Consider the following 25,817-nt stretch of genomic DNA (forward strand, 5'->3'; position numbering starts at 1 on the left):
ATCAGGCTGAAAATATCCACCACAATTCACATATTTTTGTTTTTTTCATTATCTTATTTCATACCTGCAATTCTTACAAATTTGTCATTTTGAAAGGTTGATTTTACTCCAAACAAAGTCAGCACCTTAGGACATGGCTACTGTGGGAGAAGATGCAATAGAAACAGCAGCTCTGGGGAGACCCTTTCAACTGGGAATGCTGTACGACTGCAGAAAAGATGCAATAGTACCAGGTATAACGCTTTATAACCAGCTCTCTGTTTTATTGAATATTGGACTGTTTCATGTGATGTCACTGAATGACCATGCCACCATATTTATGACCGGAACCTTCTGGAAATATTGATAATTTCTTTTTTTTTTTTTTAAATATATATATTTAACATGCTTCAACTTTGCTTAACTAACCCATCCAGTAACTTAAAGTAACCAAAAGTACTTTAAGTTAAGTACTGTACTCTTTAAAGCACTCAGTCTCTCACTGGTGTACAGAGTTGGATTGTGGATTAAATATATGTAAACAAGTGTGAATTCTAGGTTGACTTCAGATCTGTATATATAATTTTTGCTGGGGTGCTTTTAAAAATTGTCCACCAGTGGTAATACGTTATTCTCATAAATATGGCCGCTATGAGAAAAGGATAATGTGACACATCATTATATATATATATGTGTGTGTGTGTGTGTGTGTGTGTGTGTGTGTGTGTGTGTGTGCTGTTTTGGAGCTATTTTTAATTGTAAAATGTTGTTTCATATGTAATATGTTTCATTTTGTAATATAAAGCACAGGATACAATAAGTGATTCTGTTACGTTTTTATAATAAAGGGCATAACTTCCAAAGAAGTAACAGAAACTGAAAATGTGAGATGATAATAGGTTATATTTTGGATGCCATTACATCTTCAACAGCAGTGGCTCATGAGCATAGATTTTGGTTGGGCAGGACAACATTAGTAATAACATAGCCTCGAATGAACGTTGAGATTTGACTTCTAGGCTACTATCTAGTGAATTTTTAGAGTAGCCCTGTAATAGGCAGCTGAGAGTCATCCTGCGTACAGACTAGCTGCTTTGATGTAACTTTTGATATTGTTCAAGGCATTATCGGTAAACAGGGTTAGCAGTTTTCAGCAAAGTTTCCAGCCCAACTACCTCTCTCAAACCACACAGAAGAAATATCCCAAAAATTGGCTATTGGAAAGGGGGGGGTGGGGGTGGGGTGCTTCTTTGTTTTTATTAGCTTTTTCATGGAGAACAAGTATTTCAAACGTATTGCTGATGTACGGACATTGCCCATACCATAATCCCCCTTTCCCTCTCCAACGCTTAACAATATATCTTAGAATGTAAATAGTTCTGTACATGATAGGCTGCAATTTCTGCAATGACACATTGCTATTTTGCCGAAATGTATTAGATTTGATTTAGATTATTTGCTAGATAACAAGAACTTGCCTACCGTGAAGTAAAAAAAAAAAAAAAAAGCCCAATATGGCAACCCGTATCTGTCCGCTAGGCCATTTCTGAACATTCGGTGGCCCTAAGTGACAGCTGACTCAGGGTTTGAACCAATGATATTACTTTATATGCAATGAACAGAATCAATACTTCATTCTGGGTTTATGAGATTTACAAATCACTGCATTCTGTTTTTATTTACATTTTATACAGAGTTCCAACTTTTTGGGGTTGTACAATTAAAAGTTATCATTTAAATTATTAATTGAATAAAAGTAAGAAAGTATCTAGTAAAAAGACTACTCAAGCAGCGAGTTACTTCATTGAATACTTCTAATAAATATTATTATTTGTGATCTTTTCCAGGAATCACGCTTTGGGATCGAGAGCAGCTGCAGCTTAACAAAGATGTTTTTTCGCAAAGTAGCACCGAGTTCACAATTACAACTTCAGACACAATTGAGGAAAAAACAAAGCTCCTAAAAGTTGATGGTGAACTGAAACTGAGTCTTGTGGGAGGAAATGTCACAGTAAATGGTGCAGCCAGATATTTCAATGACACTAAAAAGTCATTTCAACAAGAGAGGTTGACGCTGCACTACAGAGTTAACACCAAGTTCAAGCAGTTGACTATGAATCACTTGGCACAAGGAAAATTGGATCACTGTGATGTGTTTGATCATGATGTAGCAACACACGTGGTTACAGCAGTGCTATACGGAGCAGATGCCTACTTTGTGTTTGATAGAGAGGTGAATTTATCTGAGGATAAAATGAATGTACAGGGAGAACTACAGATTGCCCTTGATAAACTGAAGAATATTTGTTCTGGAGGTGCACAGGTAGGGTTAGACATGAATGAAAATGAGAAGGCTACAGTGAAAAAATTTAGTTGTACATTTTATGGTGATTTCATGTTGCCCTCGAATCCATCAACCTTTGAAGATGCTGTGAAGGTTTACACTGATCTTCCAAAGATGCTTGGACAGAACGGAGAACATGCAGTTCCAGTTAAAGTGTGGCTTTTTCCTCTGGTCAAACTGAACTCAAGAGCAGCCAAACTTCAAAGAAACGTCTCTTGTGATCTCATTAGAGCTGTGGAGTCAGTAATCGAGGCTTTAAATATCATGGAGATGAAATGTGGTGACCTGTTGCAAGATACAGTGGCAAAATCCTTCAGCACATTTCACAAGCAAGTTCAGGATTTTCAGAAATTCTCTTTTGAGTACAAGCGAGATTTCATGACAAAACTAGGGTCCCTCCTGCCAGAAATCCGTGGAGGTAAATCAGATATAAATGCCCTGAGTGAACTTCTAGAAGCCCATGAAAAATCTCCTTTTAATACCTGTGATATTCAGCAGTGGATAAATGTGAAGGAAAAAAAATCCAAACAAGTAAAAACACTGCTAGAGCAGCTCGGTGACCTTGGAGCAAAAGTGGATGATGACATAGATGAATATGTACTAGACTTGAATGTGGAGAATTTGGTTTCTTTTGCTTTCACCTGTCTTCAGAACTCAGATAATCTCTTGCGCAAACAAAAGAACTACCTGAACCCTTCAACAATGAAAAATCCCAGTGAAAATACACCTGGCCTACATTTTCATGAAAAAATGTGGACCCCTGAAGAACTCATGTGCATGAGGAATAACTTTCAAACTTTTAAGAACTTGATCACCTCAAATAAGAGTAAATCCACAATATTTATTGTACAAAGTGTGCCCCCAACATCAGATTGTCCAAGTTCCTGCATTCTAGTGTATGAAAATGGATGCAGTGATGCTATCCCTTTTGCTCCTCCATCAAAGCCAGCATGTCCAAACATCGAAGGTGTCACAGATAACAGCATAACAGTAACGCTGAGCTCTACATGTGCTGCAACACTGGAGAGGAAGCTACTGTACAAAATGAAACAAGAGGATGACTGGAAATCTCAGTCTGTCCATGAGGATAAAATTACACTGAAAGATCTTCAACAAGGCACTGATTATGAAATAAAATGTGGAGCAGTAGGAAAACTTGACTACATGGTTGAAAGTGATGTAACTCCCTGCTCTGTGGCTAAAAGCCAGAAGGACCTGAAGTCAACTAAAAGTCACTCGACACAGCATGTGGGTGGTAAGTATTAAAGCTTTAATAATAAATATTTACCAAATTTACCAAGGAAAAACCTTTAAAAAATAAAGATCGTATTGGATTTGATGAATTGTTGTGGAAGTGTAGTCAGACTGAAACTGGGATTGTGTTACTGTACCTGAGTACTGTAACCGAGATAATCATACCGCTCCTCTTACATAACTTTGCAACAACTCAAACATTTGGATTTGATTCATATATAGAAATGGTAAAAGCTAGTGTGTTTAACTTTGCCCTTCATTCTGGCCTAAACTGTTTTAAACCTTGAAAATAAATTGGCTTAATCAGCAGAAAATTGCAATCACAATACCATGTGGAGGCCTCACATGGAGAATACACATTTGAGTAGTACACCTGTGAATTACCTGGGAAACAGTGGTGGATTCTAAAATGTTTTTTTTTTTTTTTTTGTCTAGCGTATATAAACAGGCCCTTTGCAATATTTAACTCATTTGACCTTTTTTACAGAAGTATTTTGAGGACAATATTCAAAAGCAATTGCAAACTGTATTTGCAATTGCATTTCCTATGTGTGGCTGCATAAATTGTGACATAATTCAAATAGAAATGCAAATCGTGTGTTACCGTTTGCATTTTCATTTACACGAACATACAGTGTTTGCCAAATTTCAAATGGAAACGCAAAGTCCATTTACAATTGTGTTTCCTGTGTGTTGCGCGTTATGACCCTGTCATATTGAAATAGCAATAGCAGTTACCCCATGTGGTATTTCACTTCCTAAGTGTGCCATATGGAGCTTGCAATATTCAAAAGAAATGGCAGATCCCTTTGCATTTGCATTTCCCATGCCTTGCACAGAAACCTGTCAATCAGTGTTGGGGGTGGGAGTAAACTATGGGGAATGTTTGTATTTGGAAGTGACGTCACTCACAGGTGACCACGTTTTAGGCTGCCTCTTTCACTGGAGATTCACTCACATTCGAGTTTCTCTCTTCTGTTTCTCAAACAATAAACACACAGAAAGGACTAAATGTGTATTGTCTTGCTCTGGAGTGGAATGAGAACCTAGTACAACTGAATATATTTAAAATTTTTCTCCCGTTAAATCTCCCTGAAGCTAATGTCTCAGAAACCCAGCTTAGTAATGTAATGGAGTCAGTAAGGGACCGTCTAAAATTTGCATGATCTGGGCAACTGTAAGATTCTGCCAAGATTATAGTCTTGTTTTGTTTTTGTTTTTTTGTTTTTTTTAAAGAAAAATTACATTTCAATAACTTTTTAACTATAGGTGTTACACACGTAAAACACTTCTTTTAAAAATGTAAAAATAAATAAAGCAAAAATTTTAAAATCTATTTGCTTTAATTGATAGCATACAATAGAAAACAAAACTAAGATGTTTCTATGACTTTTTGACTGGGCACAAAAGGTTGTAAAATTGGCAGTAAGGTGGCTACAAACCTTACTGCTGTACATATTGCTAGCAGTCTCTTCACGAGAAATACTGATACTAAAATATCATATAAATACAATTTTGACCACGATGGATCTGTTTCTGTCTGCTAATGAAGACACCCTCATACCACTATAAGCTTTGAACACATTCTCCACCTTTCTCTGTTGCTTATACAGCTATCACTCTCTTTGACATTTATTAAAAATATTGCTTTAAAAATACAACTTTGAATTCGTTTAAGCCGTTTATTAAATACAACATTGGCACAGTTCAAGCTAAGTTTGTTACCTCTAATGTTTACATGAACAAATCTGACAACTGCAGGAATTGTCAGTAGACATGATTTTTTTTTGTTTTACCTTTCTTGCTTGCTTCTTTATTCTCTCAGGGTTAAAATCTTCGTACAAAGCTCTTTCATCGGTGTATCACATGGGTGTTGACCAGAACTGTACCTGAACCTGATTCTAAACCATAACGCAAAGCCTGTCAAAAAATGAGTAAAATGAAAAAACGACTGTATCTAAATAGGAAGAAAAAAAAAACAGTGCATTGGCGCTAAAAGCCACTACGGTAAATACAGTAATATACATAAATTTTAAAAAATTAAGTAAATCGCTGTATATGGTGTTTGACATCACAGAAAATCCCTTGATGCAATTGGAATTACTGTTATTTACTGCAAAGAGAATTTGCAGTATTATACTGGGTGATATATTGTAAATAACTGTAAGAATTACAGAAATGTCTAACAGTGACTACGTTTACATGGACAGCAATAATCTAATTATTGACCTTAATCTAAGTAAGGTGATAATGTGATTAAGGTGTTTACATGAGTCGCTTTTAGAATACTCCTGTCATGTACCTGTTTTACATGTTTTTGATCATAATTAGATTAAGAGCCCGCGTCATGCCGTCCGACGTCCCTCCAGAATTTCACGTATCAACATACAGTTCATCTTTGTTATGGTACCGTATACAGTTTTGGGTGTTTTTATTTAAATTTTTTTACGAACGCTTTAAGTGCGGTTAATTATTAGTCATGCTGTACGTGCAAATAGACGAATGCTTGAAGCCGTGGGCTGCGTCTCAAATAGCATACTTATCTCCTGTATAGTAGCTGAGATACATGTCTTTTTCCCCACTACAGGCCTATAGTAGGCAAGTATGCATTTTGGGACACAGCCAAACTCTCTTGTTCGCCGTAAAACGTAAAACTGCCGTGTGTGATCGTGTCCTGTCGCAAAATGCGGTGAAAACACTCACACGATGTTCATAATGTGATTAAGGTGTTTACATGTCTGTAATGCACGTCCATAATACGATTAAAACAGGAGTACTCCACCTGTCTTAATTCGATTAGAGCTTAATGAGATTATGACCATAATTAGATTAAGGTTGCTGTTTACATGGTAGTTTCTTAATCAAATTATGGTCTTAATTAGATTAAGAGTGGATTATTGTCGTCCATGTAAACGCAGTCAGTGTACACAATTCCTCCCCTGCCACCCAAATGTCTTCTAACAACATAAAATAACTGCTACAAAGAATAACAGAAAGATTCCACTTCTACAACAACTCCATAAGGATTGTGGCACAATTCAGTGGGGGAAATAAGTATTGAACGAGTAAACATTTTTTTCAGTAAATATATTTCCAATTTCCAATACTGGTGTCTGGTGAAAATTTCATGTGAGTAACCTCATGTTGACGTGTTCAATACTTATTCCCCCCCTGTATATTGCTTTCTGGGTATTGCCAGGTACTGCAGATAGATTACTAGTGGAAGCTGGAGCTGCAGGCTTAGCTGTCTCAACGCTAATATCATTCCAGTGTTGTTTTGTTGAGGTGCTTCAGTGCTGCTGGTGACATAATAATCATCTTTGAGAAAAGTATTGCACACACTTAAAAGCACGTAGGGTGCTGCATTAGTGATTTAAAGTTTTTTGGGTATAAAATCAGTCATTCATCCTCCAAATAGCACCCATGGTAAACAACTGCAGTCACACCTTCTACACTTTGGAAACGCTCAGTTACACCGTCTAGTCTTATTTACAGATTATTTGTGCATGTGAGCATTACATTTTACAGTGGCTCGTTCGTGAGGAGGCATAGAAAATGCAGTTTGGTCTTTCAGCTTCATAAAACAACCCGCTGAAAAAAAATCTGTCTGATGAGAGTGTTGTGTTATTCGCTTCAAGGAAGCGTAGTGGTAAAGTGTTTTTATTTAGATTTTTCTTGTATTTCCTCATTTCTAAGTCACGTTGTATAAAAGCGTCTGTGGTTAGCACGTTTGCCTTGCACCTCCGGGGTCGGGGTTTAATTCCATGTTCTTCCCGCGCTTCAGAAGTTTTCTCCCAAAGTCCAAAGACATGCGTTGTATGCTGACTGGCATTTCCAAATTGTCTGTAGTGTGCGACGGTGCCCTGCAACAGGTTGGCACCCCGTCCAGGGTGTCTTCTGCCTTGTGCAGATAAGCTCCAGGATACCTGTGGCCCTGTATAGGATAAGTGGTACAGAAAATGTAACCAAAAAGACCTTATTTTTTCCCCCTAAAAAGTTTCTATCTGTTTTTCATTTGAATTTGGTTGGTTGTTATTGGGTTAATTATATTTATATCACAAAAACTTGCAGATTTAACAGGGGTGTGTAGACCTTTGATATCCAGTGTAAATAGGACTAATCTTTTTCATTTGTATTTTCCTGTTATATTTATGTTTCACTTACTTAATTTACACTTTTAGAACTTGTAGAATATGTAAGGTGTTTCCATTATTTCTATCAATTTCCCCCCTCAGATTTAAGGCATAATTATATATATATATATATATACTCCTACATATCACACATAGCTTTAAAAAAAACAAAAAGTTCAAAACACTGGCTTTAGTAGTGTAGCTTAGCCATTTACAGATGTGACAGCCAATACTGTTTATTAAACGAACCAACACATCTTTATTGGTGTTGCAGGTAAATGACCTAATGTAAGAGAATACGAGTGAATATGAAAGAAATATTAAGGAAAATATATAATTAATTTAACAAAAGAATTGCGAACCTAGAAATGTCTATATTGACCAAATCTAAACATTGGATTTGTATGATAGCATGTCAGACAGAACCTGTAAGAATGGCAAGGGTACCTGTTACATGATTCCATCTGGGGTTTTTTTTTTCCCACCCTATTTAATTTAATGGAAGTGTATAGATTTATATAGACTTTTAACTTGTATATATGATTCTTGTAGTAATAACCAAACCAGAGAAACAGCCAAGTAACATGGCACACACGGAGAATGAGAGTAACCAAGGTGACCACGATGATAATGAGAAGGAAGATGGATGGGTAACGATAAACAAAGGTAACGTCCAAGAATAGCACTCTACTGGTATGAAGTTGTTTTGAAAAACAATATTTTTTTGTAATTCACTATTCTTCCTGTAAATGTTACGACATTAGCATGTGTGGTAGCTATGCAAATATGTGGTCATTAACAGAACCGATAATATTACAATTCTTAGTAGTAGTATTACAACTAAATTATATACTGTAATATACGAATGAATGATGCAAATTTCATGTAATACATAGATATTAAATAAAAGTTTGGATCTAATGGACAGGTTCTGGCTGGCTAAATGTGTTTACAGGAAACAAATATTTCATTCTTTCAACTGGAAAAACAATGAACACGGATGCTACCATAATAAAACATCTCAAAGACCAAATACCATATCTACAGGAAGTGTCTGCAGTGGAGGAGAGTGATTTCATTCTGGTTTTCTGCCCTGTTGTTTCACGAGCTGGAACCGACATTGAAGCAGCAGTGCAAAAGCTCCATAATATTTCAGGTATTCCAATCAAGATTAATATAGAAAAAATATTTTTAACTAAACATGCTTCTGTATCAGTGCCCTATATACAGTATGTACAGATTCAAGGAGCACTGAATAAATCAGGCCACAACCACAATGTTTACATCCTGCTGTCATTTATAGTTGACATGTATTATATAATGAGAAAATGTCTTGTTTTTCCCGTTTTTAGACACCAAACATGCTCTTCTAGTGGTGCTCCATCACACGTTTGATCCAGAGTATGTTGTACCAGACAGCAGCAGAGCCGTAAAGAGAGAGAATACAGTCACAGTGGACTGTCTGATCCATGAAGATCAGGGATTACTGAAATGCCCTAAGAATGATCAATCATTTGCCACTGTTACAAACCATATACAATCTCTGGTACTTGCGTCTTTATTAACTCTTGATAAAATTTACAGTTTAAATAGGAAAATTAAAGCATCTGTAAACTAAAAAAAGGTTGATTCTTGAGTTAATACCCCCCCCTCCCCACTTTTCCCCCCCTTATTTAGGTTCCGAGGCAAACCTGTTACATTTGGAATGGAGGTAGATGCATTTCATTCATTTTTATCATCATTGTTCATTTTCAAATATATTGTAGTTTCTAACAGAAGAGAGCTGTGGGCTTTAAAAAAGAAACTCTATCCTGTAATGTGAGTGTGTAGCCCTACCCCTTAATTCTGGTTTTATGCCCTGTTGTTTCATAATCAGGAGCTGGCATAGGGATCTTCTTTGGGATCTATTTCAACTAGTTTAGCAGAAATAAACAGAACATTTGGCCACATTGTGTCACTTACTTGATATGAATTTCTTGTTTATGGAACTGTTGTACAAAAGCAACATCACACAAGCAAGAGTGTGGTTCTACTGAATATTGGCATGGCTGTGATGACCTACTGCTCTCACCCTGCGGGCTTGTACCTGTGGCAAACCACAGCCGTGCCAATATTCAGTATAAACACACTCTTGCTTGTGCAATACTGCTTCATTAAATACCATACTAATGGGTACTACACCACCATAAAGAGAAATTATGTGTTCCTTGCTTTAGAAATCTCTATCCTGTTCTTCAAAGAACTAGGAAAGAGCAATCATAGCAAACTGTTAAAGCAGAGGAATCAGTTTACTTTGAGAATCAAATAATGTTGTTGGTTTTTTTTTCAGCATCACTGTGCCAGTGGACCTATTCAGTACTACCTTCCTTTCCTTCTCAAAGTATTCCATTCATGCAGGTAATGATGTTTGGCTTTAATACTGTACTAATATTTGTTGAATTAATAATAAGATAACTGAACAAATCTAGTTCAGAATGTTCATGAATTATAATAAGCGATGGTGATATAAATTGAATACATACAAATTAATTAATAGAATAGGCTTAGCTATAATTATAATAATATCTCATATTCAGTTTAATTTTGAAATGATTTGAGAAAATGAAGAACATTTGAGAAGGGGAATTAAGCAAACACTTATTCAAGACTTGCTTATTATGTAGGCCACCAGAGGCACCGCAAGTGCTGCTCCATCATTCTTTATCCTTCGTGAAATATCTTGTTGCCACAGTGCCACTAAAGAGCAGAAGGCTTAGAATTCTACTGCCCCCCCCCCCAAACTATATACCAAACATGCCAATAGGTGATTAATAAACATAACACAAACATTTAGGCCACAGGGCTGGGTAATGGTAATGTTGAACCCATGTACAAAAGAGCATGCAAGCTGTTACTCTCCCCTGCCCAAGACACGTGTATATCAAATAATGATATTGTTCCATATATAACGTTATATACAGGAAATCAAACCTTTTCCTCTTTTAACAGGGCGAAGAGAAGACACAAGAACGTGAGTACTGTATAAAGGCTTTAAGTATCTATGGATTGCTTGACTGGATGAGTAATATAAGATAATAAGTAATAGAAGAACGAGTAGAGAGGCAGAGTCAGAAAGTAGTAGGTCATTAACGGCCCACACAAGGGCAGCCAATAACATCACGAATGAAACCTTTAAACAGCTGGTTATTTTTTAGAACTTATTTTCTGGTTTAGAATTGTTGGTGTTATCTGACAGTTTAGACGCATACATAGAAATATAGCTAGTGTTTTGAAGTAGTCTGGCAGCAACTTGTCCTTCAAGTTTCTCAAACTATCATTCCTATATTTGGATAATGTATCTTAAGATATTAGTTATATGTTAAATGGGTATTTTCTTATCTTTACAGTAGTGTATGTATGATGAAGCATACAGTTTGAACCCTTTTAGCTTTCAAGTTAGCAGGTGCTGCTAGTTTTGGGTTCCAGTTTTGCTTTTGGAAAAAAAAAAGAGGCTTGTGGTACTTCTGCTTCCACTTTCCTGTAATTCGAACACTGCTTTTAGTCCTGTATAAATACAAGGAGCCATTACATTCAAAGATTACCTTTCTACTGTATAGCGTAAATTATTATTTATTTATGCTTTTAATAGTAAGGAAAAAAGAAAAAGAAAAGTGGAGTAATTCTACTTATATGCCATTTGTTTGCAAATCAAATGCAGAAATTTTAATTTATTTGTAATAATGTTTCTATAGCCGAACTGAGGCAGGTGCTGCTGGGGAGGACGGGGTCTGGGAAGACTGCAGCAGGAAAGAACATCCTGGGCAGAGAGGAGAGGAAAAGAAAAATGAAGGGAAGAAAACAAAATGAAGGAGAAACAGAGTGAGGCAAACGTCATAAAATGCTTGCTGCAGGAATTCTGGAAATACATTTTGACCCTAAAATACGAAGATGCATGAAAGAGTTCAGCAGATAGAGAAGATGAAGTTGGTGATACATAAGCATAATCTCAAAGAACCAGACAACTTTCAATAGGCAGAAAGAATAAATAGCAATATTAAGTTACAAAAAAAGAGTTCAAATATTACTTCTCATAATATTCTTATATGTATAGTGTATCATGTATATGATTGACTCAATCTTGTTCCTTCTGTCCATAATCTTCTAATGTAATAGTAAATCATGTAGAAATGTATAATTACAGCAGAGAAGCATGGAAGTTGGGATTATTAATTAGACAGTACACATATGTGTTTGAGACTCGGAGAGATAATTTCTAGGTGGCATACAGGTGAAATCAAGAATGCTCTGTTTTTTTAATCTTTATAACACATTTAGCTGTTATGTTGTGAAATGTTGCATGTATTGCTGATATGATTACTATCTGTACTTTTGCTAATAGACTATGCATGAGTCTCCTTTGGTTTTCTTGTGTTCTGAGTCATAATAAAAATGAAAGCATGTTTTATATCCCATTTGATCTGTGAATGGTAAATTCTTCTAAACGTTTGGACCGATGAATACTGTCATAACAAACCTTTGACCTGTACTGTCATATCACATCAAAAACCAGTGACTACAATTCCCATCCTGCACTGCGGCCTACAAACATGGCCGTCATGGACCGCAATTCCCAGAACACATCTTCTCCGGAGTTCTAATCACACACACCGGTTACCAATCTCACACACCCTCACCCCACAGCATATAGAGACTGTTTCAACACAATGACTTTGCGAAGTATTACGCTCAGCTGCTTAGTCTCTGTCATTATTCCAAGCCTATGGATATATAAACAGAAAGATTTCATCTGTTACTCATTGGACATTATCACTGAACATTACATTAAAATAAATAAATAAATTTTAAAAACTTTACCGTCTCAACAGTCAAGAGGTCAAAAGGACCAGAAGACACAGAAACAGATGACTGGTGAGTGCAAAAAACAATATAATTGTTTATATTGGGCGGGAAATTATTGAATATTGGACGCACCAACATTTCTTTCAGTAAATATATTTCTAAAGAGGTTAATCACATGAAATTTTCACCAGACATCAGTATTGACTCACGAAATCTGGAAATATAAAGAATTCACAACATTAAAGTCCATAAATAAAGTTATGTGTAATAAAGTGGAACGACACGGAGAAAAAAGTACTGAACACGCTAACTGAAACGTATTTAATACTTAGTGGAGAAGCCTTTGTTTGTAACGACAGCTTCGAGATGCTTCCTGTATGAAGAAATTAATCTACTGTGGTATTCAGGTGTGATGTCTTTCTAATAACGATAACGTCACAGCTTCATCTCCTGACGCAGAGGACAGGACACCAGTTTAAATGCTGATCGATATACGTATGAGAACAGCGTCCAGTCATCAATTCAGAATCCAGATCCTCTAGATAAAGTGCATGCAGAAGAACAGTGAAGTGAGTACAGTGAGTACTGAGATCAGGCTGTGAGAGCATCAAAAATGAGATTCAAAATGAAAGTGAAATATGTCTTTGCTCTCGTGCAATGCTTTGTAGTTAGCATATGCTTATTTTTAGAGGTTGAAAAGGTGTTTGCTTCTGCAGTGTGTGTGCTTATGTGTGTATGTGTTGTACTTTCCCATCTGAGTAAAGGTTTTTTTTTTTCCTTTGCTTTTTTGCTCTACATCCGCTGTAATAGTGGCAGTGTAGCAGTGCAACATGAAAATGGAAATGCACATATTTACATCTTATTTTGCCCTTTTATATACCAGTACTGTTTATCTACACTTGGATGCTTTGCAAATAGTTATACATTTTTAAAAAATTAAATTTTTGGCAAACCTTAAATTGCATGACGTTTAAATGAAGCGACAGAGACAGAGTACATAATGTAATATTTTAAAAATCCTATTAATTTGCCTTAGAATGATGTTGGATAATTTTATATACCTTTTTGCTTGGCACACTCTTGGGCAAAAAGCTTTACTTGGAGAATTTTTTTCTAAATTCTTTAAAAACTCATCTCTTCAGGCTTGCATATTCTCTGTGACATGGGTAAATAATGCGTAATTATAATGTGTTTTAGTGTTTTATGTATAATATTGTATAACGTGTGTGTGTGTGTGTGTGTGTGTGTGTGTGTGTGTGTGTGTGTGTGTGTTCGATTATTTAAAATATGGTTAATAATAAAATTAGGAAGCATGTGTTACGGTTGAATAGAACACCAACTGTGATCATCAATTGTAAAGAGCCAGCACATGACATTTTTAAAGGTCAAAGTTCAACAGAATTTTAAAGACCAAGCTACTGGTGTAGTTTATTACTTATTGTACTGTCATGAGCGATAAAAATTATTCAGAAAACTTAACTTTGAATTGCACCCCAGTGTTACTCTGGTTGTTTTGAGCTGCAGTAATTTAACCATCCAACAGGTGGCACCACAGACCAGAGTCTGAACATATACATGGCCGTTATTGTCTTGTCCACTGAGCAGCATTTTGTAAACGGTTCTTTAAGAAATTCTAACCTAACGTTATAAACAATTAAAGGTTAAACAAATTCTAACCTAAAGTTTTAAACACTAGGGGCAATGTATTGGTCTTTACAAAAATGTGTGTTTCGTTACTTAGGCATCTGAAAGATGCTTTAAAAGGGACCTGTCCAGTTCAGTCAAATTCAGTCAATTGTGGGACGTTTGTTTACCCAGTTCCGTTACATTGTTATCTAGAGCAGGTAGAAACATGGGTAGGGATTACGCAGGACCATGTGAAGACGTAATCCAAAAATAAATAAATAAAAATCCTCTGAGCCAGATCCTATTCATTTAGACTGCTTACGTTAGCATTTTTCGTTAGCATTCTGCACAAAGCTTGCTACGTTTGTACGTTTGAATTATAAAAATAAAGTGACCACTTTTCTCCCGATGTCCATATTCAGAGTCGAGTTACACAAGTGTAATGTGTTACTATGTAAGGCTGGGGTCATTTAAAGTGGATAGTTTTTTGCTCAAATTCTTTTCCTTTTACCCGCTCAGAACTCTTCAGAACTCAATCTCTTGAGCAAACAAAAGAACTACCTGAACCCTTCAACAATGAAAAATCCCAGTGAAAATACACTTGATCTAGATTTTCATGAAGAAGTGTGGTCCCCTGAAGAACTCATGTGCATGAGGAATAACTTTCAAATTTTTAAGAACTTGATCACCTCAAATAAGAGTAAATCCACAATATTTATTGTACAAAGTGTGCCCCCAACATCAGATTGTCCAAGTTCCTGCATTCTAGTGTATGAAAATGGATGCAGTGATGCTATCCCTTTTGCTCCTCCATCAAAGCCAGCATGTCCAAACATCGAAGGTGTCACAGATAACAGCATAACAGTAACGCTGAGCTCTACATGTGCTGCAACACTGGAGAGGAAGCTACTGTACAAAATGAAACAAGAGGATGACTGGAAATCTCAGTCTGTCCATGAGGATAAAATTACACTGAAAGATCTTCAACAAGGCACTGATTATGAAATAAAATGTGGAGCAGTAGGAAAACTTGACTACATGGTTGAAAGTGATGTAACTGTCACAACTACACGCTCTGCGGCTAAAAGCCAGAAGGACCTGAAGTCAGCTAAAAGTGAATCGACACAGCATGTGGGTGGTAAGTATTAAAGCTTTAATAATAAATATTTACCAAATTTACCAAGGAAAAACCTTTAAAAAAAAACAAAAAAAAAAAAACATTTTTGATTTGATGAATTGTCTTAAGTTGTGGAAGTGTAGTCAGACTGAAACTGGGATTGTGTTACTGTACCCGAGTACTGTAACTGAGATCGTCATACCGCTTCTCTTACATAAATTTGCAACAATTGAAACATTTGGATTTGATTCATATATTGACATTGTAAAAGCACAAATGACCCCTATGGTCTTTCTTTCAAACAAATCTTTCGCTCATTTCCCCACACTAGCCATTCAGAAAGAGGCGACCCGAAATGCGAAGAAATATGGCAAATCACTGCACGACCTGCACAGAGAATTCTGCCGTCGGTTCTCTGATTGTGAAAAAAAAACTGAAGTCACTTCAGCTGGTGTCCTGTCCCAAGATCCTGAAACAGCACCACAGGAGCTGCAATTGGAACTGATCGATCTTCAGTCTGACTCCGTCTTAAAGGAGAAGTTCAACTCTCTTAAACTGAATGACTTTTATGCTTCACTTAACGAAGCCACGTTTCCAAACCTCCGGAGGACGGCACAGAAGATTCAGACAATGTCTGGCTCGACCTACGTGTGTGAGCAGGCATTCAGCATCTTGAACATCATCAAAGCCCGTCACAGATCCAAGTTAACTGACCAACACCTTGGATCCATCCTGAGAATTGCCACAACAAAACTAACTCCAGACATTGATGCACTGGCAAGAAAGGAAGATCAACAACACTGTTCACACTGTTTCTCTACTGTGTTATGAAATTAATGCATTTGGAAAACAATTGGTACAATGAGCCTTGCATATTCATGCTTTGCTACCTGTTAAAGGCCAAATCCTTTGATGTAATGCCTTTTACATGTCACTTATTAGTTCACACAAACACTCCATCTGTCTGTTCCTGGCCCGGCCCCTCGGTCAAATTTTAGAACCCATTGTGGCCCGCGATTCAAAAAGTTTGCCAACCCTGATTTAGATGATCAAGTAAGAGCCAAAAACTGGCCAAGTTTATTATGTTTTGACGACACATCAGTGTTTGTATTATCACATCATTACTGATTTTTATCATAAGCCCAGAAGCACTCTTATGAAAGAATTTGGTCCAGAACGCTCTGTTCCACTGGAAACTTTGTGTACGATACAGAGTTTTTAAATCACCTTTACCCTGATACCGTAAAACCGTGATATTTTTTAAGACTAGGTTATCATAAGAAACCGCAACAGCTCTACTCCAACATGAGCTGTAGGTCAGGTTCACGTGCGAAAAGGCATAAAACTGTAAAACCGGAAGCACGCGCTGGGAACGTGTTTTTATAATCATATTAAGAGGCAGAACCGGAGCACTGTGAACGCGTCTGTACCGGGTTCGTCACTCTCGTCGAAATGCGGCAGGCGCTTCACCGGCGGCGGGAGGCTCGCGTGCGGGTCGACCTGGAAGTTGTCCTTCTCGAGCGCCTCGAGCTGCCGCGTGAGCCTCCGCTGCCGCGTCGCTACATCCAGCACGCGCCGCTGGCTCGGGTCCTGAGAACGCACTGAGGGAACACAAACATCAGTTACAGCAGGAGGAGTTGTTGTTGTTGTTGTTTTAACATGAAGGTAAAGTCATGTACATCGATAAAACATTTAATTTTGCTGTTAAATTAGTGAGATGATTCAGCTAGCGTTTAAAACCCGGGTTCAATAGTACCGACTAAACAATCTGGTGAACGGATTAGCATCATTATTATTATTATTATTAGCAAAAAAAACAACAACAGGTGCGCTACAGTTTAAAGATTATTTTACCTAGCTAGCTAACAACCATTTATACAGACTATAGAAGCCATGTTATCAACAGTAGCTGGGCAGAATAAACAAACACACTGAACATCGACACACCTTCCTGCTATTTTCTTTTCCGCCATTTTCTAGAACTCTCGTTTCGTAAAAGCCACCGCGATTGTAATCTGAATAGTTCCCTAACCTGATTTAATGTCTCAGGATAAACGCTGAAGTTGAAGGAAAGAAACAATCTTTTTTTGTAGGATTCAACATCTTCAGCCGAACTCTCTTGTTTGCCGTAAAACGTAAAACTGCCGTGTGTGATCGTGTCCTGTCGCAAAATGCGGTGAAAACACTCACACGACATTCACAATGTGATTAAGGTCTTTACATGTCTGTAATACATGTCCATAATGCGACTAAAACAGGAGTACTCCACCTGTCTTTATTCGATTAGAGCTTAATTCGATTATGACCTTAATTAGATTAAGGAAATTAAAAATTGCTGTTTACATGGTAGTTTCTCAATTAGAGTATGATCTTAATCGGGTTAAGAGTGGATTATTGTTGTCCCTGTAAACGCACTGACTCACTACGTTTACACGGACAACAATAATCTAATTATTGACCTTATTCTGAATAAGACAATATTGTGATTAAGGTGTTTACGAGTTGCTTTTAGAATACTCCTTTCATGTTCGTTTTACATGTTATAGAATTAGATCGATTAACAGCACACGTCATTACGTCCCCACGCCACGCCGTCCGACGTCCCTCCAGAATTTCACGTGTCAATATACAGTTGGTCTTCGTTAAGGTACCATATGCAGTTTTGGGTGTTTCATTTTTAATTTTATGGAAGCTTCAAGTGCAGTTATTTAGGTGTCATGCTGTACGTGCAAATAGACGACTTCTTGAAGGCACCGCTCAACCGTTTGACGGCAAACGAGAGCACAACTGCGTCCGAAACCGCGTACTTACCTACTATATAGTAGCTGTAAAATGTGTATTTCATCTACTGTATACTGTAGCAGGTAAGTACGTGGTTTCGGACGCAATTGTGCTCTCGTTTGCCGTCAAACGGTTGAGCGCTGTCTTGTGTGTACATGTCCTGTCGCGGCGAAAACTCCCACGTGATGTTAATACTGTGATTAAGGTGTGCACATGTCTGTAATGAATGTTGATAATGCGACTAAAACAGGAATACTCCACACGTCTTAATTCCATTTGTGTTTACTTCGAGTATGACTTTAGTCGCATTAGGGTCATCAATAATCTCTATTTACATGCTAGTTTCTTAATCAGAGTATCGTCTTAATCAGGTTAATATCAGATTATTGTTGTCCATGTAAACGTACTGTATGATGTCTGGCAGTGAGAGGGTTAAAACGAGAACACAGACATAGGTGTGACTCAGAATGAAAGTGAAAGTTGTGTGTGTTCTTGCACAGTTTGAACAACTGGCCACTGTAAGTACCGTGATCATTTCTTTTCATTCTGGTACAAAGTAATAAAAACTGTTTAATATTGTATTTTGTCTCATATACTATCATCATTTTCAGGGATTAACTTAATATAAAGACTGCATAACCGGTAATGTGTGTGTGTGTGTGTGTGTGTGTGTGGGGGGGGGGGGGGACAAAACAAAAAACAAACACAGACGTGGTTGTTTCCGAAACTTCCAGGGAAACTGGTGCAAAAGTAACAATACCAATGGAAGTTCTTGAAACTGTGGAAGTCACTGTGTCTCTTTTGTTCTAATTTAACAGACTAAATGACTTGTGCTTCAGAGTGTGCAGATGAAACCTCATGCTATCTTGTGATTGGTCGCTTGATATTTGGGAACAGAATCGTGGGAGAAAGTTCTGGGAGATAATTCTACCAAATCATTTCGAAGACAGACTTTGACTCAGACATTTCAGAATGACAAAAACAACATTTGAGATGCTGTGTAACTAGCTTGCTCTGCTGGTTAGTCCTGTTATGCGAGCCACCGAACCCAGTTCCGACACAAAAAAGGTATGGTCGACCTCAGCTGCAGCTGGGTGTAACTGATTGGCCAGAGTTGCCACTTGCAGTCGGGGGAGGAGTATAGAGGCAAATCCGTGCCAAAAACCTGAGCAGTTAATAAAAACTGTTTAATATTGTATTTTGTCTCATATACCATTACATATTTTCAGGAATTAGGTTAATATTAAGACTGAATAACCGCTAATGTGTGTGTGGGGGGGCAGTATAAAAAAGAATTGTCCCAAATTGTTGTATGACAAAAAAACAAAACAAAACAAAACAAAAAAACTAAACTGGCAACACACACAGACATGGTTGTTTCTGAAACTTCAGGGGAAATGCGCAAAAGTATCAATACCAATGGAACTTGTTGAAACTGTGGAAGCCACTATGTCTCTTTTGTTCTAATATAATAGACTAAATGACTTGTGCTTCAGAGCACGCAGATGAAACCCTATCAGAAACCTCATGCTATCTTGTGATTGGAGGTGGATGCTTGATATTTGGGAGCATAATCGTGGAGAACGTTCTGGGAGGTAATTCTACCAAATCATTTCAATGACAGAATTTGGCTCAGACATTTCAGAATAACAGAAACAACCGATTGGCCAGAGATGCCACTTGCAGCAGTATAGCAGCAAATCCGTGCCAAAAACCTGAGCGTGTTATTGACGTTCGCGCGCGCAGTAAATTACGAGCACAAGATGAAAATAGCATTCATGCGCGAAAAGGGGAGAAGTCGTGTTCTCGTTTTAAAGATGCGTGTGCGTGGATAAATCTCCACCCTCTGCTCGGGCGAACTTCTTTTTGTCAGAAGTGGGTGGGCCCGACTGGCCTGACTGTTTCCTGAAATATCATTGGTTAACTCATTTACCCGGAAATCAGTTCTGTTTGGTTGCCTGCCACTGTGGCAAACCATTAGCAATATTGCCTGTTTACTTATTTATTTAGGGGTTTAAACTGAAACACTAACATCCTCTAATGCTGAGCAGGAAAATAAGTTGTGTAAATGTCTATACAAGTTCCAAGTTACATGAACATGATATGAGCAGAACATAAGGACAGATAATGTACTTTGCATGGCTCTGTAGCAGCTAAACCCATATAGTGATTGCTGAGTTGTACCTCTCCTTGGCTAGCGACACCAAACTAGCCTAGTCTCGAGCTAGGTAGCGAAAAAGTTTGATATTTTATTGGACTGGTAGTCGTACAAACAGTGATAAGTTGGATGATAAATCCAATTTTTTGTCTGAAAAAAGCAATGGCCGTTCTGTTCTCGAGCACACTTATGCTGCATTCCAGACAACTGGAACTCTGCTATTCCCACCTCCGTCTAGTCTTAAATTCCATCGATGCCGCACATTGTTTCATGCATCGTATACACTGTGGTTGTTGGGACTACGGTTGCTACTATGGCCTTGGGACTGCAATTACCACATGCAGTTTTGCACTCGGGTCTCCTTTGGTGAACAGTGGACTATTTCAACAAACAGACTTCATGGAAAAACCATAATGAATTTTTTACTTTATATATATATATAAAAGTTAGTTGTGCCTCCCCTTGGATAGCGACACCAAATTAGCTTAGTCTTGTGTTAGATAGCCACAAAGAAAAGGAAGAATGTATGGAGACAGACTATTTTGAAGTACATTTTAAAAAGTTTTTTGATGGAAGATGGGCTCAGCCCCGGATGATTAACAGTTCCTCTAACGCCCCTGTGCACTCACCTAAAAAAAAAATAAAAAATAAAAAATTAAATATGTTTATTTATCAGGCTGAAAATATACACCACATTTCACATATTTTTGTTTTTTTCATTATCTTATTTCATACCTGCAATTCTTACAAATTTGTCATTTTGAAAGGTTGATTTTACTCCAAACAAAGTCAGCACCTTAGGACATGGCTACTGTGGGAGAAGATGCAATAGAAACAGCAGCTCTGGGGAGACCCTTTCAACTGGGAATGCTGTACGACTGCAGAAAAGATGCAATAGTACCAGGTATAACGCTTTATAACCAGCTCTCTGTTTTATTGAATATTGGATTGTTTCATGTGATGTCACTGAATGACCATGCCACCATATTTATGACCGGAACCTTCTGGAAATATTGATAATTTCTTTCTTTTTTTTTTTTTTAAATATATATATTTAACATGCTTCAACTTTGCTTAACTAACCCATCCAGTAACTTAAAGTAACCAAAAGTACTTTAAGTTAAGTACTGTACTCTTTAAAGCACTCAGTCTCTCACTGGTGTACAGAGTTGGATTGTGGATTAAATATATGTAAACAAGTGTTAATTCTAGGTTGACTTCAGATCTGTATATATAATTTTTGCTGGGGTGCTTTTAAAAATTGTCCACCAGTGGTAATACATTATTCTCATAAATATGGCCGCTATGAGAAAAGGATAATGTGACACATCATTATATATATATATGTGTGTGTGTGTGTGTGTGTGTGTGTGTGCTGTTTTGGAGCTATTTTTAATTGTAAAATGTTGTTTCATATGTAATATGTTTCATTTTGTAATATAAAGCACAGGATACAATAAGTGATTCTGTTACGTTTTTATAATAAAGGGCATAACTTCCAAAGAAGTAACAGAAACTGAAAATGTGAGATGATAATAGGTTATATTTTGGATGCCATTACATCTTCAACAGCAGTGGCTCATGAGCATAGATTTTGGTTGGGCAGGACAACATTAGTAATAACATAGCCTCAAATGAACGTTGAGATTTCACTTCTAGGCTACTATCTAGTGAATTTTTAGAGTAGCCCTGTAATAGGCAGCTGAGAGTCATCCTGCGTACAGACTAGCTGCTTTGATGTAACTTTTGATATTGTTCAAGGCATTATCAGTAAACAGGGTTAGCAGTTTTCAGCAAAGTTTCCAGCCGAACTACCTCTCTCAAACCACACAAAAGAACTATACCAAAAATTGGCTATTGGAAAGGGGGGGGTGGGGGGGGTGCTTCTTTGTTTTTATTAGCTTTTTCATGGAGAACAAGTATTTCAAACGTATTGCTGAAGTACGGACATTGCCCATGCCATAATCCCCCTTTCCCTCTCCAACAGCTTCACAATATATCTTAGAATATAAATAGTTCTGTACATCATAGGCTGCAATTTCTGCAATGACACATTGCTATTTTGCCGAAATGTATTAGATTTGATTCAGATTATTTGCTAGATAACAAGAACTTGCCTACCATGAAGTAAAAAAAAAAAAAAGCCCAATATGGCAACCCGTATCTGTCCGCTAGGCCATTTCTGAACATTCGGTGGCCCTAAGTGACAGCTGACTCAGGGTTTGAACCAATGATATTACTTTATATGCAAGAATGAACAGAATCAATACTTCATTCTGGGTTTATGAGATTTACAAATCACTGCATTCTGTTTTTATTTACATTTTATACAGAGTTCCAACTTTTTGGGGTTGTACAATTAAAAGTTATCATTTAAATTATTAATTGAATAAAAGTAAGAAAGTATCTAGTAAAAAGACTACTCAAGCAGCGAGTTACTTCATTGAATACTTCTAATAAATATTATTATTCGTGATCTTTTCCAGGAATCACGCTTTGGGATCGAGAGCAGCTGCAGCTTAACAAAGATGTTTTTTCACAAAGTAGCACCGAGTTCACAATTACAACTTCAGACACAATTGAGGAAAAAACAAAGCTCCTAAAAGTTGATGGTGAACTGAAACTGAGTCTTATGGGAGGAACTGTCACAGTAAATGGTGCAGCCAGATATTTCAATGACACTAAAAAGTCATTTCAACAAGAGAGGTTGACGCTGCACTACAGAGTTAACACCAGGTTTGAGCAGTTGACTATGAATCACTTGGCACAAGGAAAATTGGATCACTGTAGTGTGTTTGATCATGATGTAGCAACACACGTGGTTACAGCAGTGCTATACGGAGCAGATGCCTACTTTGTGTTTGATAGAGAGGTGAATTTATCTGAGGATAAAACGAATGTACAGGGAGATGTAAAGATTGCCCTTGAAAAACTGAGGAATATTTGTTCTGTAGGTGCACAGGTAGGGTTAGACATGAATGAAAATGAGAAGGCTACAGTGAAAAAATTTAGTTGTACATTTTATGGTGATTTCATGTTGCCCTCGAATCCATCAACCTTTGAAGATGCTGTGAAGGTTTACACTGATCTTCCAAAGATGCTTGGACAGAAGGGAGAACATGCAGTTCCAGTTAAAGTGTGGCTTTTTCCTCTGGTCAAACTGAACTCAAGAGCAGCCAAACTTCAAAGATACATCACTCGTGATCTCATTAGAGCTGTGGAGTCAGTAATCGAGGCTTTAAATGTCATGGAGATGAAATGTGGTGACCTGTTGCAAGATACAGTGGCAAAATCCTTCAGCACATTTCACAAGCAAGTTCAGGATTTTCAGAAATTCTCTTTTGAGTACAAGCGAGATTTCATGACAAAACTAGGGTCCCTCCTGCCAGAAATCCGTGGAGGTAAATCAGATATAAATGCCCTGAGTGAACTTCTAGAAGCCCATGAAAAATCTCCTTTTAATACCTGTGATCTTCAGCAGTGGATAAATGTGAAGGAAAAAAAATCCAAACAAGTAAAAACACTGCTAGAGCAGCTCGGTGACCTTGGAGCAAAAGTGGATGATGACATAGATGAATATGTACTAGACTTGAATGTGGAGAATTTGGTTTCTTTTGTTTTCACCTGTCTTCAGAACTCAGATAATCTCTTGAGCAAACAAAAGAACTACCTGAACCCTTCAACAATGAAAAATCCCAGTGAAAATACACCTGACCTACATTTTCATGAAAAAATGTGGACCTCTGAAGAACTCACGTGCATGAGGAATAACTTTCAAACTTTTAAGAACTTGATCACCTCAAATAAGAGTAAATCCACAATATTTATTGTACAAAGTGTGCCCCCAACATCAGATTGTCCAAGTTCCTGCATTCTAGTGTATGAAAATGGATGCAGTGATGCTATCCCTTTTGCTCCTCCATCAAAGCCAGCATGTCCAAACATCGAAGGTGTCACAGATAACAGCATAACAGTAACGCTGAGCTCTACATGTGCTGCAACACTGGAGAGGAAGCTACTGTACAAAATGAAACAAGAGGATGACTGGAAATCTCATTCTGTCCATGAGGATAAAATTACACTGAAAGATCTTCAACAAGGCACTGATTATGAAATAAAATGTGGAGCAGTAGGAAAACTTGACTACATGGTTGAAAGTGATGTAACTGTCACAACTACACGCTCTGCGGCTAAAAGCCAGAAGGACCTGAAGTCAACTAAAAGTCACTCGACACAGCATGTGGGTGGTAAGTATTAAAGCTTTAATAATAAATATTTACCAAATTTACCAAGGAAAAACCTTAAAAAATAAAGATCGTATTGGATTTGATGAATTGTTGTGGAAGTGTAGTCAGACTGAAACTGGGATTGTGTTACTGTACCCGAGTACTGTAACTGAGATCGTCATACCGCTTCTCTTACATAAATTTGCAGCAATTGAAACGTTTGGATTTGATTCATATATAGAAATGGTAAAAGCTAGTGTGTTTAACTTTGCCCTTCATTCTGGCCTAAACTGTTTTAAACCGTTGAAATAAATTGGCTTAATCAGGAGAAAATTGCAATCACGTTACCATTTGGAGGCTTCACATGGAGAATACGAGTGACACATTTGAGTAGGACACCAGTGAATCACCTGGGAAACAGTGGTGGACTTCTTAAAGGTTTTTTTTTTGTGTCTAAATAGCTAAGTCTAGCCACGTTGCTGTGAGGAGTTTATAAACAGGCCCTTTGCAATATTTAACTCATTTTAGCTCTTTATTGAGCAGGTTGCTAGATTAATGTTTTTCTTACATAAATGAATCACTGCACACACTCAGACATAGTAAACCGACATCAGTGTGCACTATGATCACACAGAGTAACACATATGAGTGTAACCTTATACAGTACACAATAATTCCTGCCCTGCAGCATTGATGTCTACTAACAACATAAAATAACTGCTGCAAAAAATAACAGAACGGTCCCAATCCTATAACATCCCCATAAAGAATGTGGCATGATATATTGTTTTCTGAGTATTGTCTGGCAGGTACTGCAGTTAGAACCTTGAGCTGCAGGCTTAAGCTTTTGGTATACTTAGTTTTTTTTACACGTACACTAGCGTATGCCACAGTCGTACACATAGCCTTTCAAAGTATATGCCATTTGACATGTATGCGTACACAGGCGCTCAACGCATCCACATTACTACAACTTGCACTACCCCTCCTGGCCTACAAGAGGCAGTACAGAGCAGTAAAGCAGGTCTTTTGGTGTGAAGGACGACAACAAAGAAGACTCACAACAGCATGAAGAACAGTGCTCGGGCAATCAACAATTAGCACCCATATAAAATTCCTTATCCACGTTAAGGCTAGAATTATACAAATGCAGGTACTTTCTAACCTGCACTCATTTCTGTCTCTTCCATTTATTCTCAACTACCTTGAGAATCAATGGCCCTTGATCACTTTTCCAACTAAATACTGCATGAGAAGTATGATGTGTGAATGCATGTTAGAAAAATCAGCCGGAGCGTGTATAGTATGATCGTACTCTGCTGATGATGAAATTAGTGTCAGGTGTACTGTACGTGTAAAA

General features: G+C 37.4%; 2 protein-coding genes across 29 annotated transcripts in view; both read left to right on the forward strand.

Annotated features, from left to right (window-relative positions):
• Positions 1 to 25,817, forward strand: part of LOC108261615 (uncharacterized) — a 110,186-nt gene that overhangs the window by 80,996 nt on the left and 3,373 nt on the right. The window lies entirely within an intron of this gene.
• LOC108259935 (uncharacterized) overlaps positions 1 to 25,817 on the forward strand; it is an 86,185-nt gene that overhangs the window by 3,981 nt on the left and 56,387 nt on the right. For 3 of the 5 annotated variants that reach the window (XM_053676924.1, XM_053676922.1, XM_053676923.1), the window contains exons 2-5: positions 97 to 233; positions 1,827 to 3,578; positions 8,263 to 8,376; positions 8,639 to 8,866. In XM_053676924.1, coding sequence (XP_053532899.1) covers positions 134 to 233; positions 1,827 to 3,578; positions 8,263 to 8,376; positions 8,639 to 8,866 — 2,194 coding nt within the window. In that variant the 5' untranslated portion in view covers positions 97 to 133. The remainder of the gene's footprint in view (positions 1 to 96; positions 234 to 1,826; positions 3,579 to 8,262; positions 8,377 to 8,638; positions 8,867 to 25,817) is intronic. The other 2 variants (XM_053676925.1, XM_053676926.1) reach the window with 2 other exon arrangements.

This window comes from Ictalurus punctatus, chromosome 28, assembly GCF_001660625.3.
Source record: "Ictalurus punctatus breed USDA103 chromosome 28, Coco_2.0, whole genome shotgun sequence".
Classification (NCBI taxonomy): domain Eukaryota; kingdom Metazoa; phylum Chordata; class Actinopteri; order Siluriformes; family Ictaluridae; genus Ictalurus; species Ictalurus punctatus.